This window comes from Salvelinus sp. IW2-2015, linkage group LG4q.2 (genome assembly GCF_002910315.2).
Source record: "Salvelinus sp. IW2-2015 linkage group LG4q.2, ASM291031v2, whole genome shotgun sequence".
NCBI lineage: Eukaryota > Metazoa > Chordata > Actinopteri > Salmoniformes > Salmonidae > Salvelinus > Salvelinus sp. IW2-2015.
Window position 1 is genome coordinate 13,214,605 of NC_036843.1, and position 16,738 is coordinate 13,231,342.

The 16,738-nt window shown below is 42.2% G+C and overlaps 1 protein-coding gene across 1 annotated transcript in view; it reads right to left on the minus strand.

Moving 5' to 3' along the window:
- Window positions 1–4,280: 4,280 nt before the first annotated feature.
- Window positions 4,281–16,738, minus strand: part of LOC111963348 (estrogen receptor beta-like) — a 37,737-nt gene continuing 25,279 nt past the window's right edge. Inside the window, exons 6-9 of the mRNA XM_023986717.2 lie at window positions 14,863–14,996; window positions 5,303–5,486; window positions 4,876–5,117; window positions 4,281–4,752 (exon numbers count right to left, since the gene is read on the minus strand). Coding sequence (XP_023842485.1) covers window positions 4,646–4,752; window positions 4,876–5,117; window positions 5,303–5,486; window positions 14,863–14,996 — 667 coding nt within the window. The 3' untranslated portion in view covers window positions 4,281–4,645. The remainder of the gene's footprint in view (window positions 4,753–4,875; window positions 5,118–5,302; window positions 5,487–14,862; window positions 14,997–16,738) is intronic.

Sequence of the window (16,738 nt, forward strand, 5' to 3'; positions counted from 1 at the left end):
AACCACTGAGCCACGGAAGGAGATCTTTACTGGCTGCTACTGTTGAAGATCAGGCATGATATGACAAAACTTCTCACTGGCCAATCAACACGATGCACTTCCAGAGAAGTCGTCATCGTGACAAACGTACTACCTATGCATGTGAGAAATGCAAAGCGCCACTGCACATTGAGTGCTTCAAGATTTACCATGGACAGTAGAAAAGGAGATAAGAGCGAATGAAAAAGGGCTGAAAAAGACAAAATAAAAATAGAAAAGTTGATAAAGGGTGAGGAGAAGCAGTACAACGGACTCTAGGAAGAAAAGAAAAGTCGACGAAAAAGACAATCAAAATGAATGAAATGTTTTTGGGAAAAAAGAAGGTCAATTGATTCAAGACCATCCTGTATGACAGTAGGACTGACTGATCACAGTTTAAAATAGTGATGCACAAACTAATCTTGCACTTGGTTCTGAAGCCTACCTCTTTGATATATATATAAGCACTCATTGTGCAGTGGCGCTTTTTATATATATATATATAATTGTATTTTGTTCAGTGTAGGCCTCTACTTGAATGCATATTCTACAGGCTGCCTCTATCCTAAATGTTACCTTTATGTTCAGTGGGAATGACTCACACGACTGCTATACAGTTGTTAGTGAATGTTGCACTAAAATGTCACAATGACAATGTTACAATGTATATTGCACTAAAGTACAAGTTTAAATGTTACAATAAAGTTACAATATTAATGTTTCAATACATATTGCACTAAAGTAACAATGTTACAATGTATGTTACAATAAAGTGTCACAAGCCGGCTCATAGCCTGTGACAAAAATGAGGGGACACGAACAGGTATAGGCCAATTAAAAGTGTTCTTTATTATAAACAAAACTATTAACTTAAAACTAAGAAAAAGGAATGAGGTGTGGAAGTATCATAATGTAAGGTGTATGTAAAGTGCATGGATGCGTGAATGTGTGTGTGAACATGACTGAGTGAAAACTATGCAAAACTACAAAGGAACAAACAAACATGAGCATATCTGGAGGAGCAGAGAGAGAGAGAAGTGATTAGTGACAGTTTAAATACTTAGAGCCCAGGTGACTCCAATCACTAACGACCCTCCTCTGCCTGCAGGAGGAACCGCCCCTGCACTGCAGAGGAGGAGCCGTGACAAAAGTAACAATGTTGAAATACGTTGATGGTTGTTTTTTTGTCTTTGCTCTCAGTGTTCATATCGGTGTTGTAAAAGGGTTTTTGATATGTAAAATATTCACACTAGAACGTGACGGGGCATTCTAGAGGCAAGGCTGGGGACTGCTAGTGACAGAGTTTTAAATGTGTTAATAACTGGGTTGGGATTTATAAGAACTTTGATAACTGCATAGAATAAATATGTTAATTTTGTATATGTAACATTATCCCACCGGTCACAATTGTGACCGACCATAAAACACACTTTTTCACCTACTTTTCCATAAAAATTTTGGAAAATAATGATTGATTACTTCAAAGGGTTACTAATGACACTTGATTTGGATATTTTCATGTCTGGGAAAAATTAGGGATTAAATGGGTTAAGAACCAGTGTATCTTTCATTTGCCATACAACAAGTATTTTTTAGTAAAGTTTATGATGAGTTCTTTGGTCAGATTAGGTGAGTGTCCAAAATAGCTCCTGACATTCTGGGGAAATGTTGCTACATTTTCACAATGTATAACCACGGTTTGCAGCTCTAAATATGCACATTTTCGAACAAAACATAAGTGTATTGTATAACCTGATGTTATAAGACTGTCATCTGATGAAGTTGTTCAAGGTTAGTTATTAATTTTATCTCTATTTCTGGGTTTTGAGAAAGCTACCTATGCGGTGGAAACATGGTGAAAACATGCCGTTGTGTGTTTGGCTATTGTGGTTAGCTAATAGAAATACATAGTGTTTTCGCTGTAAAACATTTAAAAAATCGGAAATGATGGCTGGATTCACAAGATGTTTATCTTTCATTTGCTGTACACCATGTATTTTTCATAAATGTTTTATGATGAGTATTTAGGTATTTCACGTTGCTCTCTGTAATTATTKTGGCTGCTTTGGTGATATTTTTGATGGTAGCTGCAATGTAAAACTATGATTTYTACCTCAAATATGCACATTTRCGAACAAAACATAKATTTATTGTATAACATGTTATWAGACTGTCATCTGATGAAGTTGTTTCTTGGTTAGTGACTAATTATATCTCTATTTGGTCGGTTTTGTGATAGCTACCTATACGGTAGAAACATGGTGAAAATATGCGGTTGAGTCTTTGGCTATTGTGGTTAGCTAATAGAAATACATAGTGTTTTCGCTGTAAAACATTTAAAAAATCGGAAATGATGGCTGGATTCACAAGATGTTTATCTTTCATTTGCTGTATAGGACTTGTGATTTCACGAAAATTATATTATATGATATCCCTGTCCCGTTAGGCTAGGCTATGCTTGTCAGCTTTTTTGATGAGGATGCTCCCGGATCCGGGATGAATATTAAGTAAAGGTTAAACAACTGCTCTCGTACTGCCCCAAATTCCTAATGAGTTAATTGTTCATATAATCGGGTAATAATTAAACATAGTTAGTTGATTAGATAAATGTGAAACGGGTTTTCAAGAAACTAGGCGTATACCTTCACAGAAGAGCCATTTTAATGTAGCTGACATTATTATTCGTATCCCACAGCTGTTTGATTCGCTAGTTAGAGCCTAATGTTAGCTAGCTAACATTGAACCTGGATGGTTAGCTCCCAGCACATTAATGCTGGGTAGTAATGACATGATTTGGCACTATGCTCATTGTTGTTTAACTAGCTAATGTTAGCTGGCTGACTCGTCAGTTAACGTTACGTGATGTTTGTGATCTTACACCCTGTTTACCTAGCTAGGTTCATTGTTTACCTAGCTAGCTAGCTAAATGTCTTAAGCTAAAGTGTATAACACGCGTTGAATATGGCCGGTGTCAATAAACGTCTGCAAAATAGCGTACTGAAATTGTTGCCAGCAAAGCTGGTTAGGCTGCTTTCATGTTATCCATAGGTAAACAAATCATCGTCCAGAGCGTCGAGTGTGCACTCTGAACGCTCCGAGGGCGAAACGAGATGGGTGGGTCTAAAGCTTAAGAGGGTGTGAACGATACTGAATGGGTGTAGACAAAGAGGAGCTCTTCACTAGATACCAAAACATTCAAAGGCCATTTTCTCAAAAGTGAGTTTACAAGTTTATCAACTTTCAAAGCAGAATTACTTCCACATTGTTCCTCAACAATGCAGTGTATGATATACCATTTTGTAGCTCTGAGTCTCTACTTTTATCCACTGTAAAAAACACAATTTCAAATTTTGCTACATAAGACCGAATCCAGGTTGTGAGTCACAAATAACAGTCATCAAATTAATGAAAGTAAAGTCACGACAATAGTCAAGATGGAACTGATCAGCGAACAGTGTAAAACAATTAATTTACACTGATCCATTATTAGTGTAATAGTCAAGTCACTCTGTACTGCTCAGTAGTACAATAGAACAAAGAGAAAACAAGGTGTGTACAGTTAGATGTATTTTTTCATGCTTCTTTATGGATGATGAATAGTTTGAAGTCATTTTTACTTAACAATAAACATTGTTTTCCATGATCTGTGCTCATGTCAATATAACTACATTCACATTTTACAGCTGCTTTTATTAAGATGTTTGGTTGAAATTCCATTGGGTCTAAAATGTCTCTGACAATCTCTGGATGTGGGTTTTCTATAAATACAAACATGGCTTTGACATTGAACATCAGATAAACAGCACAAGCACCAAATCATTACAGGAGGGACAGAGCATGATCAAGATGCATAAGTACACTTACCAACTACATATTTATAAGGAAATCACACAAAAAATACATTAATCAAAAATACGTCAATTCACTGTTACAAATCATATTTTTTCCATAGACCCAAAAATCTGAAAATGATAAAACTGTGACATTTACTTCACAACGACACATTCTGCAGTTTTTGTCAGTCTATTGAGAATGATGTCCACTGTCCCAGAGAGTGGACTTCGGTCAGATCCATCACTTGTCCTAGTGCTAGTCTGGCCTCTCTGTAACGATACTCTAAATCCTCCTCCTCCTCAGACGAGGAGAGGAGAGAGGGATCTGAAGACCAATGTGCAGCGAGGTATGATGACATGATTTATTTAAGACTCGACAAAACAACGAAGACAGAAAACAAACTATACTTGAATAAACTACAAAACAAATAAACGATGAAAACAGACCTGGACACGAACTTACATATAACGTGAAGAACGCACGAACAGGTACACGACTACAAACAAACGCTACAGTCCCGTGTGGCACGAACATACATACAGACACAGGAGACAACCACCCACAAACAAACAGTGAGAACAACCTACCTTAATATGACTCTCAATCAGAGGAAACGTCAAAAACCTGCCTCTGATTGAGAGCCATACCAGGCAACCCAAAACCAACATAGAAACAGAAAACATAGACTGCCCACCCAAAACTCACGCCCTGACCAATAAACACATACAACACAAGAGAAAACAGGTCAGGAACGTGACACTCTCTTTCAGTCCAGTCACCCCTGTAGGGTGCTTTACAGTGTCAGGAAGTCTCCACCCATGCCCCACTGTCCCACGCTGTATTCTGTCACTATCCCTCTCACTGAGGTATTCAGCTGGCCAGCACCCTGGGTGGATGTACCTGGAGAAGGAGAACACATCGGATTATGATTCATGGAGTATTGGTAAATGTACATTCTACGTCTTCAGTGGCTAACCCAACTTCATGAGTTACTTACTGCTCTCAAGTGTTTGGCTTACTTACTGCTCTCAAGTGTTTGGGATGGTGGCTGTAGGGAATGTGGCTGGAACTGGGGGTCCACAGCAGAGGCTGGAACCTGGGTAGGGGCAGGGGCTTGGGTTGCTGGGAGCACGGTGAGGTCGTGATTAGAGGGGTCATGAGGTGCGGACATACGGCTTCTGTGGGTGAGCATTTCCAAGAGCAGGTCGGAGACCTGCACAATATTATTATTCTTCATGCCGGAGAGGTGCTTCATGCCTTTGCCACTAATGAGACAGTGGAGAGGAGGAGCATGGACATGTAGTTTTGACAAACAACTAAAAACATACAAGCGTGCCACTTTGATCCAAAAAAGTGTTGATGAATGTCTGAACAGATAGTAACTAAGTAACTGACTCTTAATGCAGGCTCTTTTTGCTGCTAATGATACATAGCTGTAGCTGTAGTCTACCTGACGTGGCGGATGTCTGAGAGCAACATGAGGAGATGGGCCAGGCGGGCTGACTGCAGCTGGAAGGACAGGCCTTGTTTGGAGATGGCCCACACCAGGGCATCTGTCACTGAGTCCAACAGAAGCTGCAGCTTCCCCCTGCTCTCCAGATCCTCTGCCATCTCCAGAGAGGTAGAGCATATGTCTACAGGTGGACACAAACATAGACCACATGTAAACTGACTTTTCATTTAGGGGGGAATTCCGACCCGAGTTAAGTGTATGTAAATGGAACATAATTCCCTTTTTATGCACTTTTCTCTCTATGCGTATTTAGACCTTGAACTTAAGCATGAGTTTACAAAACATGCCAAGAGTGTGCAAAGCTGTCATCAAGGTAAAGCATGGCTACTTTGAAGAATCTCAAATATAAAATATATTTTTAATTTGTTTAACACTTTTTTGGTTAATACATGATTCCATATGTGTTATTTCATCGTTTTGAGGTCTTCACTATTATTCTACAATGTAGAAAATAAAGAAAAACCCTTGAATGAGTAGGTGTGTCCAAACTTTTGACTGGTACTGTATATATAGTCTTGTTGATTTGATGATGTTTAAGTTGAAATAGTGATGAAATAGTGATGGAATAGCGATGTTCCTGTTGTCTTTGTGCTGACTTGCCGTAACTCTGTGGTGGAAATCAGTAGTTGTTAATAACCTGTTTGGGAGAGGGGGCAGCATTTTCACGTTCGGAAGAAAAGCGTGCTCAGAGTAAACTTCCTGCTACTCAGGCCCAGAAGCTAATATATGCATATTATTAGTAGATTTGGATAGAACACTCTGAAGTTTCTAAAACTGTTTGAATGATGTCTGTGAGTATAACAGAACTCATATGAAAACCTGAACAATCCAACCAGGAAGTGGGAAATCTGAGGTTTGTAGTTTTTCAACTCATTGCCTTTCTAATATACAGTGTCTATGGGGTCATATTGGACTTCCAACGGCTTCCACTAGATGTCATCAGTCTTTAGAACCTTGTTTGAGGCTTTTACTGTGAAGGAGGAGAGAATGAGAGCCGTTTCAACCAGATGTCTGGCAGAGTGCCATGAGCTGGTCACGCGCGTGGCTGTGAGAGCGACCTGCATTGCATTTCTAAAGACAAAGGAATTCTCCGGTTGAAACATTATTGAAGATTTATGTTAACATCCTAAAGATTGATTCTATACATCGTTTGACATGTTTCTACGAACTTATATAACTGTTTGGACTTTGTCTGAACTTTCGCCTGGACTTGCCCGCGCCTCGTGAGTTTGGATTTGTGACCTAAACGCGCGAACAAAAAGGAGGTATTTGGACATAAATGATGGACTTTATCGAACAAATCAAACATTTATTGTGGAACTGGGATTCCTGGGAGTGCATTCTGATGAAGATCATCAAAGGTAAGTGAATATTTATAATGCTATTTCTGACTTCTGTTGACTCCACAACATGGCGGGTACCTGTATGGCTTGTTTTTGTGTCTGAGCGCTGTACTCAGATTATTGCATGGTGTGCTTTTTCCGTAAAGTTTCTTTGAAATCTGACACAGCGGTTGCATTAAGGAGAAGTATATCTTTAATTCTGTGCATAACACTTGTCTCTTTTATCAAAGTTTATGATGAGTATTTCTGTAAATTGATGTGGCTCTGAAAACTCGCCGGATGTTTTCGAGGCACAACATTACTGACCATAACGCGCCAATGTAAACTGAGATTTTGGATATAAATATGAACTTTATCGAACAAAACATAAGTATATTGTGTAACATGAAGTCCTATGAGTGCCATCTGATGAAGATGATCAAAGGTTAGTGATTCATTTTATCTACATTTCTGCTTTTTGTGACTTCTCTTTTTGGCTGGAAAATAGCTGCTAGCGGAACACCTAGCCGTAAGAAGTTTTAAGGCACATGAAAGTTCACATGTTCCAGAAGGCATTTCTGCCAAAAAACATTTGATTTAAAACATTGCGTTCAAATGGCTCTCCTGTGAAGTAGTGACCCGCGACATATGCCTAGTTTCCTGAAACAGGTCACAAATCTGACGGTCAGTAGCGGTATGTGGGTAAAATCAACCTATGTTGTGATAATTGCGTTGTTTGCTCTATAACCCATTCGTTCATACGCCACATATACAATAAGGCCGTGACAACAAAAAGAGAACAGTCACACATACCACACAAATTTCTTTACACATACCTTTGTTTCATCACAAAACTGAGCATCATCTGTCTGGTGATGTCCACAAAGCAAATATTGCATACAAACAGTTATCTCCTGCAGCATGGCCAAGCAAGTTAATGAACTTCATATTTAATGTTTGTTAACAAACTTAACTTTCTGTGATGTTATTGTGTGATAATATTTGTGTATTATCTTTTATTTTCCTCAAATGTTACAAAATGTTTCTAAAATAAATGTTTATGTTTCTTTATACTCTAATTTTGCTTTCTGTGGGGGGTAGAATTACGGCAAGAAAGAAAATCGTCTTGCCGACCCCCCCCCCCCCCCTTCTAATTTCCTTAATTTTTTGGCTAGAGTCAAATACTTTCTGTGGGACACATCAGAGTCAAATACTTTCTATAGAACAAACTTCACGTCAGGATAGGCGACGGAAATTAATAATTAATGTATGTGTGTTATATTAAGCATAGAGGAGGGAGTAAAATGTAGGCAAGCAATAAACATTTCAGAACAACGACGAGTCAAATAAGACATGCGAGAGATGACGAAGATGTGTAGACAAAGAAGAGCTCTCCAATATGTTTACCAAAACATTCAAAGGCCATTTTCTCAAAAGTGAGTTTTTACAAGTTTATCAACTTTCAAAGCAGAATTACTTTCCCATTGTTCCTCAACTGTAGTGTATGACATACAATTGTACAGCTCTGAGTCTCTACTTTTATCCAATGTAAAAAACAATTTCAAATGTTGCTACATAAGACCGATTTGAGCCGTATACTCAAATAAAGTACATTTATAACTGTCACGGGTTTTAGTGTTCGTTTCCTTACATTTTGATTCATTCCATTGCATCGTTAGTTTACCTTCCTTTCCTGTCACGTCCGTGTGGTTGTTCCCGAGGATCGCTAGCAATATTGGATCATATTAGGCTAACGTAGTACAAGTTGTGCAGTAATTTAAAGTTGCTGCTACCATCTCTTATGACCGAAAAGCGCTTCTGGACTTCAAAACAGTGTTTACTCATCTCGAAATTGACAGAGATTTTTTTTTATGAGTCCGAAGCGAAGGATATACTGCTTTCCGGAGACCAGCCCCAAATCCCCGTAATTTGTGTGAAGAAAAGGCAGAGATACAGAGGGAGAAGGTCGGGGTGGCTTGTGAAGAATCGGAGGCTAGTCAGTAAATTGCCAATACCATCAGTTCTATTGGCTAACGTGTAATCACTGGAAAACAAACTCTATGATCTACGGTCGAGACTATCCTACCAACAGGACATTAAAAACTGTAATATCTTATGTTTCACCGAGTCGTGGCTTAAACCTATATTCATTAAATACGAATATCGAAATTGTTCTTGCGTGGATTCCTCGACGCGGTTAGCTTTTAACAGCTAGGGCCGCTATTTCTTGTCCCGGAATCCCGCTTAACAAACAGGTGTAAACCTGCTTGACAGGGACGCTAAGCTGCTAGCCATCAAGCTAACAAAGTCTTGCAATGGAACCCTCTTTGTCTGGAGAAATAAATGAACGGTTCAAGCACTGTAGAAGATAAATCTACTACGCTTTGTTTCGGGACAAACCGGATCACTCCAATGCGGGAATGGTCTACTTGCCGAGAATTATAGGCTTAAGGTGGCTTCCTTGATCACGCAGGTCTCCAGCCTACGTAAGAAACTGGGGAAAACACAGAGTGGAATGTTTACATTTTCTATGCTGGTGACTGGACGACATTCACGCTTGTTGGATGCATCGCCGCCTTGTCGTTTGTCGTTATCCGACTTGCCGGTGTTGCCCGGAGCTCCCCCGTCTGATAGCAGAGTCGAAGGAGCCCGGCAATCAATGATGATCGCATAACACGAGCCATGGAAGCCGAAGACTGCGGACTCCCGCAAAGCCGTCTACACTCCCAACGAGAGCAGATACAAACAACAAATAGTTTTGCCGTCCTGGAGCCTGATCTTCCTGCACCTTCGTCGCTGGGGGTATCTGCGGCCGCAGTGCCTAATACTACGATTTCGAAGTCAATGATGGCAACCTTCCGTCCCTGGTCTGGATCGAGCAGGGCTTCTCCATCTGTCGAACGCCTGCACCAAGCGCCGGGAGCAACGGCCTCAAGTTATCCTGCCTCTTGCCCGTCCATAAAGGGTTCTCCGAATTCTGTGAAGCATGGGAGTGGGCGGATTTCCTCATCCTTCTTGCCAGCTGTGATTTTGGGCAGCTCCATGGTAATAAATATGACTGTTGCTGGTGCAAAAACAATGTCCTACAAACAATGGCCAATATGCCGTGTCTGGGGGCTGTTCTACGCACGACGCAACACGGCGTGCTAGGATGCAGGCCTTGGCTGTGGTGTGTAGGCAGTATACCACAAACCCCTGAGGTGCCTTATTGCTATTGAGGCTGGTTGTCGGCGTAGTTAGAGCGGTAAATATTGGTGCTTTGTCGTGCCCGTGGTGTACAATCTGATGTACCACGCCTCTCAGCCGTCAGCGTTCAGGGCTCGAGCGACCCAGTTTATTATTCTATATAAGCTATTTACACTACCTTTTATATTCTTGATCCTAATGATATAGGCCGAGGTGTAAAACAGCTGAGGTGATAGAGCAATGACCCTGGAATAAAAACAAAAAGTGTGTGGGTCGTTCTGGATTGTCAGTACTGCATGTATTCTTGGCTATCGTGCCATGGCTGTGTCAGGGTCGATTGTAAGTCAAACTTAAGTGTGACTTTATGGGTAGTGTGATGCCTAAAACTCACTTTTAGTGGAAGTCATTAGCGGCCGTTAGAATCTATGTTCCTTTTTCCTTCATCCTTTTTTGTCGGAATAAAACAGGATATAATGAGGACTACATGAAATATGTCTTGTATGTAATGGACATAAAGAACTGGTTACAATAGTAATACATTTTTACCTGGCTAAAAGAGAAAGAATATAATATATTTTGTTTACAGGAAACTCACTATTATTTGTGCTGCTTTACAAGAAACTCACTCTAGTATTTATGCTGTGATAGTTTGTGTCGGGGGCTAGGGTCAGTCTGTTATATCTGGAGTATTTCTCCTGTCTTATCTGGTGTCCTGTGTGAATTTTACTTCTCTAGGATAGGGGGCAGCATTTTCACTTTTGGATAAATAGCGTGCCCAATTTCAACTTCCTTCTACTCATCCCCAGAATATAAGATATGCATATTATTAGTAGTGGATTTTGATAGAAAACACTCTGAAGTTTCTAAAACTGTTTGAATCATGTCTGTGAGTATAACAGAACTTATGTAGCAGGCAAAACCCTGAGGACTAACCATTCAGATGTTGTTGTTTTTTAGGTCACTGTCTGTTCAATGAGTTTTCATTGGGATATGAGATTTCTAAGGGACTTGTTTGCAGTTCCTACCGCTTCCAATGGATGTCACCAGACTTTGGAAATTGGTTGAGGTTATTCCTTTATGCAATGAAGAAGTACGGCCATCTTGAATCAGTGTAAAGTTATGTGTACTGTTTGAGAGTTGCGCAAGACTAGAAAAGTAGCGTTAGTTTGTTGTCCTCCTGTATTGAAAACAGATTGTCCCGTCTTCAATTTGATCGATTATTAACGTTTAAAAATACCTAAAGTTGTATTACAAAAGTAGTTTGAAATGTTTTGGCAAAGTTTACACGTAACTTTTGAGACATTTTGTAGTGACGTTGCGCAAATTGGAAGCTGTTTTTTTCTGGATCAAACGCGCCAAATAAATGGACATTTTGGATATATATGGACGGAATTAATTGAACAAAAGGAACATTTGTGATGTTTATGGGACATATTGGAGTGCCAACAAAAGGAGCTCGTCAAAGGTAAGGCATGATTTATATTTTATTTCTGCGTTTTGTGTTGCGCCTGCAGGGTTGAAATATGCTACACTCTCTTTGTTTACTGTTGTGCTATCATCAGATAATAGCATCTTATGCTTTCGCCGAAAAGCCTTTTTGAAATCTGACATGTTGGCTGGATTCACAACGAGTGTAGCTTTAATTTGGTATCTTACATGTGTGATTTAATGAAAGTTTGATTTTTATAGAATTTTATTTGAATTTGGCGCTCTGCATTTTCCCTGGCTCTACCTATCCCAGAGAGGTTAAGTATGCTCTCTCTAATTCTCTCTCTCTCACTTTTTCTCTTTCTTCCTTTCTCTCGGAGGACCTTAGCCCTAGGACCATGCATCAGAACTACCTGGCCTGATGACTCCTTGCTGTTCCCAGTCCACCTGGTCGTGCTGCTGCTCCAGTTTCAACTGTTCTGCCTGCGGCTATGGAACCCTGACCTGTTCACCGGATGTGCTACCTTGTCCCAGACCTGCTGTGTTCAACTCTCTAGAGACAGCAAGAGTGGTAGAGATACTCTGAATGATCGGATATGAAAAGCCAACTGACATTTACTCCTGAGGTGCTGACCTGTTGCACCCTCTACAACCACTGTGATTATTATTATTTGACTCTGCTGGTCATCTATGAATTTTTGAACATCTTGGCCATGTTCTGTTATAATCTCCACCTGGCACAGCCAGAAGAGGACTGGCCCACCCCTCATAGCCTGGATCCTCTCTAGGTTTCTTCCTAGGTTCCGGTCTATGAAGTTGTTCCTAGCCACCGTGCTTCTGCACCTGCATTGCTTGCTGTTTTGGGTTTTAGGCTGGGTTTCTGTACAGCACTTTGTCAGCTGATGTAAGAAGGGCTTTATAAATACATTTGATTGATTGATTGAACCTACACTCACATCCTTTGAACTGAACAACGCTAGCTAGCTAGCAAAAACAACCTCACATATACAGTGGGGAGAACAAGTATTTGATACACTGCCGATTTTGCAGGTTTTCCTACTTACAAAGCATGTAGAGGTCTGTAATTTTTTATCATAGGTACACTTCAACTGTGAGAGACGGAATCTAAAACAAAAATCCAGAAAATCACATTGTATGATTTTTAAYTAATTAATTTGCATTTTATTGCATGACATAAGTATTTGATCACCTACCAACCAGTAAGAATTCCGGCTCTACAACATGTTAGTTTTTTCTTTTAAGAAAGCCTCTCTGTTCTCCACTCATTACCTGTTTAAACTGCATCCTGTTGTTGGAACTCGTTACCTTATAGAAAGACACCTGTCACACACTCATCAACAGATTCCACCTCTCCCAATGGCAAGACCAGAGAGCTGTGTAAGGACATCAGGGATAAAATTGTAGACCTGCACAAGGCTGGGATGGGCTACAGGCAAATAGGCAAGCAGCTTGGTGAGAAGGAAACAACTGTTGGCGCAATTATTAGAAATTGGAAGAAGTTTAAGATGACGGTAATCACCTCGGTCTGGGGCTCCATGCAAGATTTCACCTCGTGGGGCATCATGATCATGAAGAAGGTGAGGGATCAGCCAGAACTACACGGCAGGACCTGGTCAATGACCTGAAGAGAGCTGGGACACAGTCTCAAGAAACCATTAGTAAACACTACGCGTCATGGATTAAAATCCCTGCAGCGCACGCAAGGTCCCTGCTTAAGCCAGTGCATGTCCAGGCCTGTCTGAAGTTTGCCAATGACCATCTGTGATGATCCAGAGAGAGAACTGGGAGAAGGTTCATGTTGGTCTGATGACGACATAAAATAGAGCTTTCTTGGTTAAATCCACTCGCCGTGTTTGTGAGAGAAGAAAAGTATGAGTACACCCCACAGAACACCATCCCAACGTGAAGCATGGAGGTGGAAACATCATTCTTTGGGGAATGCTTTTCTGCAAAGGGCGGACGCTTGCACGTATTGAGGGGAGGATGGATGGGGCCTGTATTGCGAGATTTGGCAACATCCTCCTTCCCATCAGTAAGAGCATTGAAGATGGGGTGTGCGTTGGTGTCTTCACAGAGTACAACGACACGAAGCACACAGCCATGGCAACTAAGGAGTGGCTCCGTAAGAAGCTCTCAAGGTCCTGGAGTGGTAGCCAGTCTCCAGACCTAGCCAATAGAAAATCTTGGATGAACTGAAACTCGTATTGGCCCAGCGACACCCGAAACCTGAAGGATCTGGAGAAGTCTGTTAGGGAGGAGTGGGCCAAAATCCCTGCTGCAGTGTGTGCAAATATCAAGAGCCTCAACACTGGAGACGTATGATCTCTGTAATTGCAAACAAAGTTTCTGTACAAATATAAGTTTGCTTTCTGATGTATTAAATTAACTTATTGTCATGCAAAAAATGCAAATTAATTACTTAAATATACAATGTGATTTTTCTGATTTTTGTTTTAGATTCCGTCTCTCATAGTTTGAAGTGTACCTATGATAAAAATTACAGACCTCTACATGCTTTGTAAGTAGGAAAACCTGCAAAATCGGCAGTGTATCAAATACTTGTTCTCCCCACTGTAGGTAATATACTGCACCTCAAACAATTTGAGTTGGATTTCTAAGGAAATCTTGGTATAATTCAGAAGGAGAGCAATAGCTCTGCTTCCTGACCTTCATCAGAGGAAGGAACAGAAAATCATCTGATCGAATGCACCACATTCAGCTTAACAGACACAGCAACCCAGAGCAGACAGCCGATCACAGATGAGGACTGTTTTACAACATTTTGGACAATAGTAGCTTTCAAATGAAAGCTAGGTTTGATCATTTTGTCATCCTTGGCCCTGCAACGCTGTCACAGAGAGGTTCACCCTGAAGGACAGATGAATGGACCTCATTTACAAGTAAAGTTAAGCCTAAATACAATTTGCGGGTTAGGCTACTGTTGAATGAACATGAAACTAGACAACATCCCTTTGATGCATTTGATTTATCAAGCTAGAATTTTGTTTTGATGAGACACTTTTAATCTTTTGAACTGCATTTTTCAGTCATTTCGATTGTTGATATGGACATTTCGTTAGATGTGTGTGTATAATAATATTTCACATAATATTATTATTATTATTATCATGAGTGTATGTGCATGATGCATGCGGTTCATTGGAAGAATTGTATATCCATTCTGAAAGGCTAAGGAGTTTGCATTGCAAACTACTCGGATTAAATGTGTGCTTATATTGGTATTTTAGTGCCACCTATTGGTTATACATTTTGTCGGATGATATGAAATATGCCACCATCAGAGTCTATTGCTTGTGTATCTTGGCTACAGTGGTACTGTATTTACATTTAGTGAAAATTGTTTGTCAATTTCGGTTAATAGCCTATGTCACTGGATGTTGGAGCTATCTGTTGTATGGTGAACTTGGGCTTCATCAAGGTTTATTTGTGAGTAAATCTGGCTTTGATAATAGCCAGTGCCTACCCAGCCTCCGATCTCACCACATGTCACTGTACAGAAGTACTGATAATTTGACTTACTGGAGTTGAGAAGGATCATGGCTTTCAGACAGACATACTCCTCTCTCTGGAGGTTCAGCTCTCGAAACCTCGTGGTGGCTGCCAGTAGCATGTCAAATATAATCATGATGCCCTTCACACAGTTCCCCTCTTCCCTACAAGCACACAGTCACACACAGAGTGAAAGAGACATATTATGCATTATACATATTGTATAACACACACTCACAGACATGTACACTTGTAACAGTTCAGACATGTAAACTCAAAGAATGGCAAATAGATATAGCAGCACATGTGCACACCTACTATACTCAAAAGCCATGCACCTCCTTAGACAAGTATTACAGACACTCACATATAGACACACACTGTAACGGCAGTCGTAATCCTCCTCCTCGGACGAGGAGAGGCGAGACGGATCGGACCAATACGCAGAGTGGCTAGTTTCCATAGTGATTTAATAATTAACAAAACCAATATGCAATACAAAATAACTACCGTGACAGTCCTGTGTGGCGGAACACTGACACAAGAACAAACACCCACAAACACACACGTGAACCCCGGCTGCCTAAGTATGATTCTCAATCAGGGACAACGATTGACAGCTGCCTCTGATTGAGAATCATACCAGGCCGAACACAAAACCCCAACATAGAAATTAACACATAGACAACCCACCCCAACTCACGCCCTGACCAACTAAATAAATACAAGAAAAAGGAAAAAGAGGTCAGGAACGTGGCATAACCCCCCCCTTAAGGTGTGAACTCTGGGCGCACCAGCATAAAGTCTAGGGGAGGGTCTGGGTGGGCGTCTGTCCACGGTGGCGGCTCTGGCGCTGGTCGTGGTCCCCACCCCACCATAGTCAAACCCCGCTTCCTTGGCCTCCTCCCAATGACCACCCTCCATATAAACCCCATTGGATTAAGGGGCAGCTCCGGACTGAGGGGCAGCTCCGGACTGAGGGTCAGCTCCGGACTGAGGGGCAGCACCGGACTGAGGGGCAGCACCGGGCTGAGGGGCGGATCCTGGCTGGCCGGCTCTGGCGGATCCTGGCTGGCCGGCTCTGGCGGATCCTGGCTGGCCGGCTCTGGCGGATCCTGGCTGGCCGGTCTGGCTGGTCCTGGCTGGGGGCTCTGGCTGGTCCCTGGCTTGGCGGCGGCTGCTGGCTGGTCTGGCTGGCGGCTTCTGGCTGTCTGTGCTGGGCGGCTCTGGCTGTCCTGGCTGGGCGCTTCTGGCGGTTCCTCTGGCTTGGGCGGCTCTGGCTGTCCTGGCTGGGCGGGCTCTGGCTGGTCCTGGCTGGACGGCTCTGGCTGGTCTGGCTGGACGGCTCTGGCTGGTCTGGCTGGACGGCTCTGGCTGCCTCTGGAACGACGACGGACAGCGCTGGCAAGGAGGCAGCCAGACATGCGCTGGCAGCAGACAGTTCAGACGCGCTGGCAGGCAGGCGCTACGACAGCGCTGGGCAGGCAGGCAACTCAGACACGCTTGGCGCAGGCACAGACAGTTTCAGACAGCGCTGGGCAGGCAGACATGTTCAGACACTGGCTGCGGTGGAGGAGAGGAAGGCTCTGACAGCGTGGACAGGTGGAGCAACTGGAAGAGAGAAGACGGAAGACAGCCTGGTGCAGGGAGCTGCCACCGGAGGGCTGGTGACGTGGAGGTGGCACCGAAAAACCGGACGTGAAGGAGACAGCGCTCTTGAGCACCGAGGCCTGCCAACCTTACCAGGTTGAATGGTCCCGTAGCCCTGCAGTGCGGCGAGGTGGAATAGCCGCACTGGCTATGCTGGCGAAACCGGGGACACCACATTTGTAGGTGTGCCATGATCCGCGCCCGAGGAGACGCACTGGAGGCCAGAATGCGGGTTGGCCGGCTACAAATCCGGCCT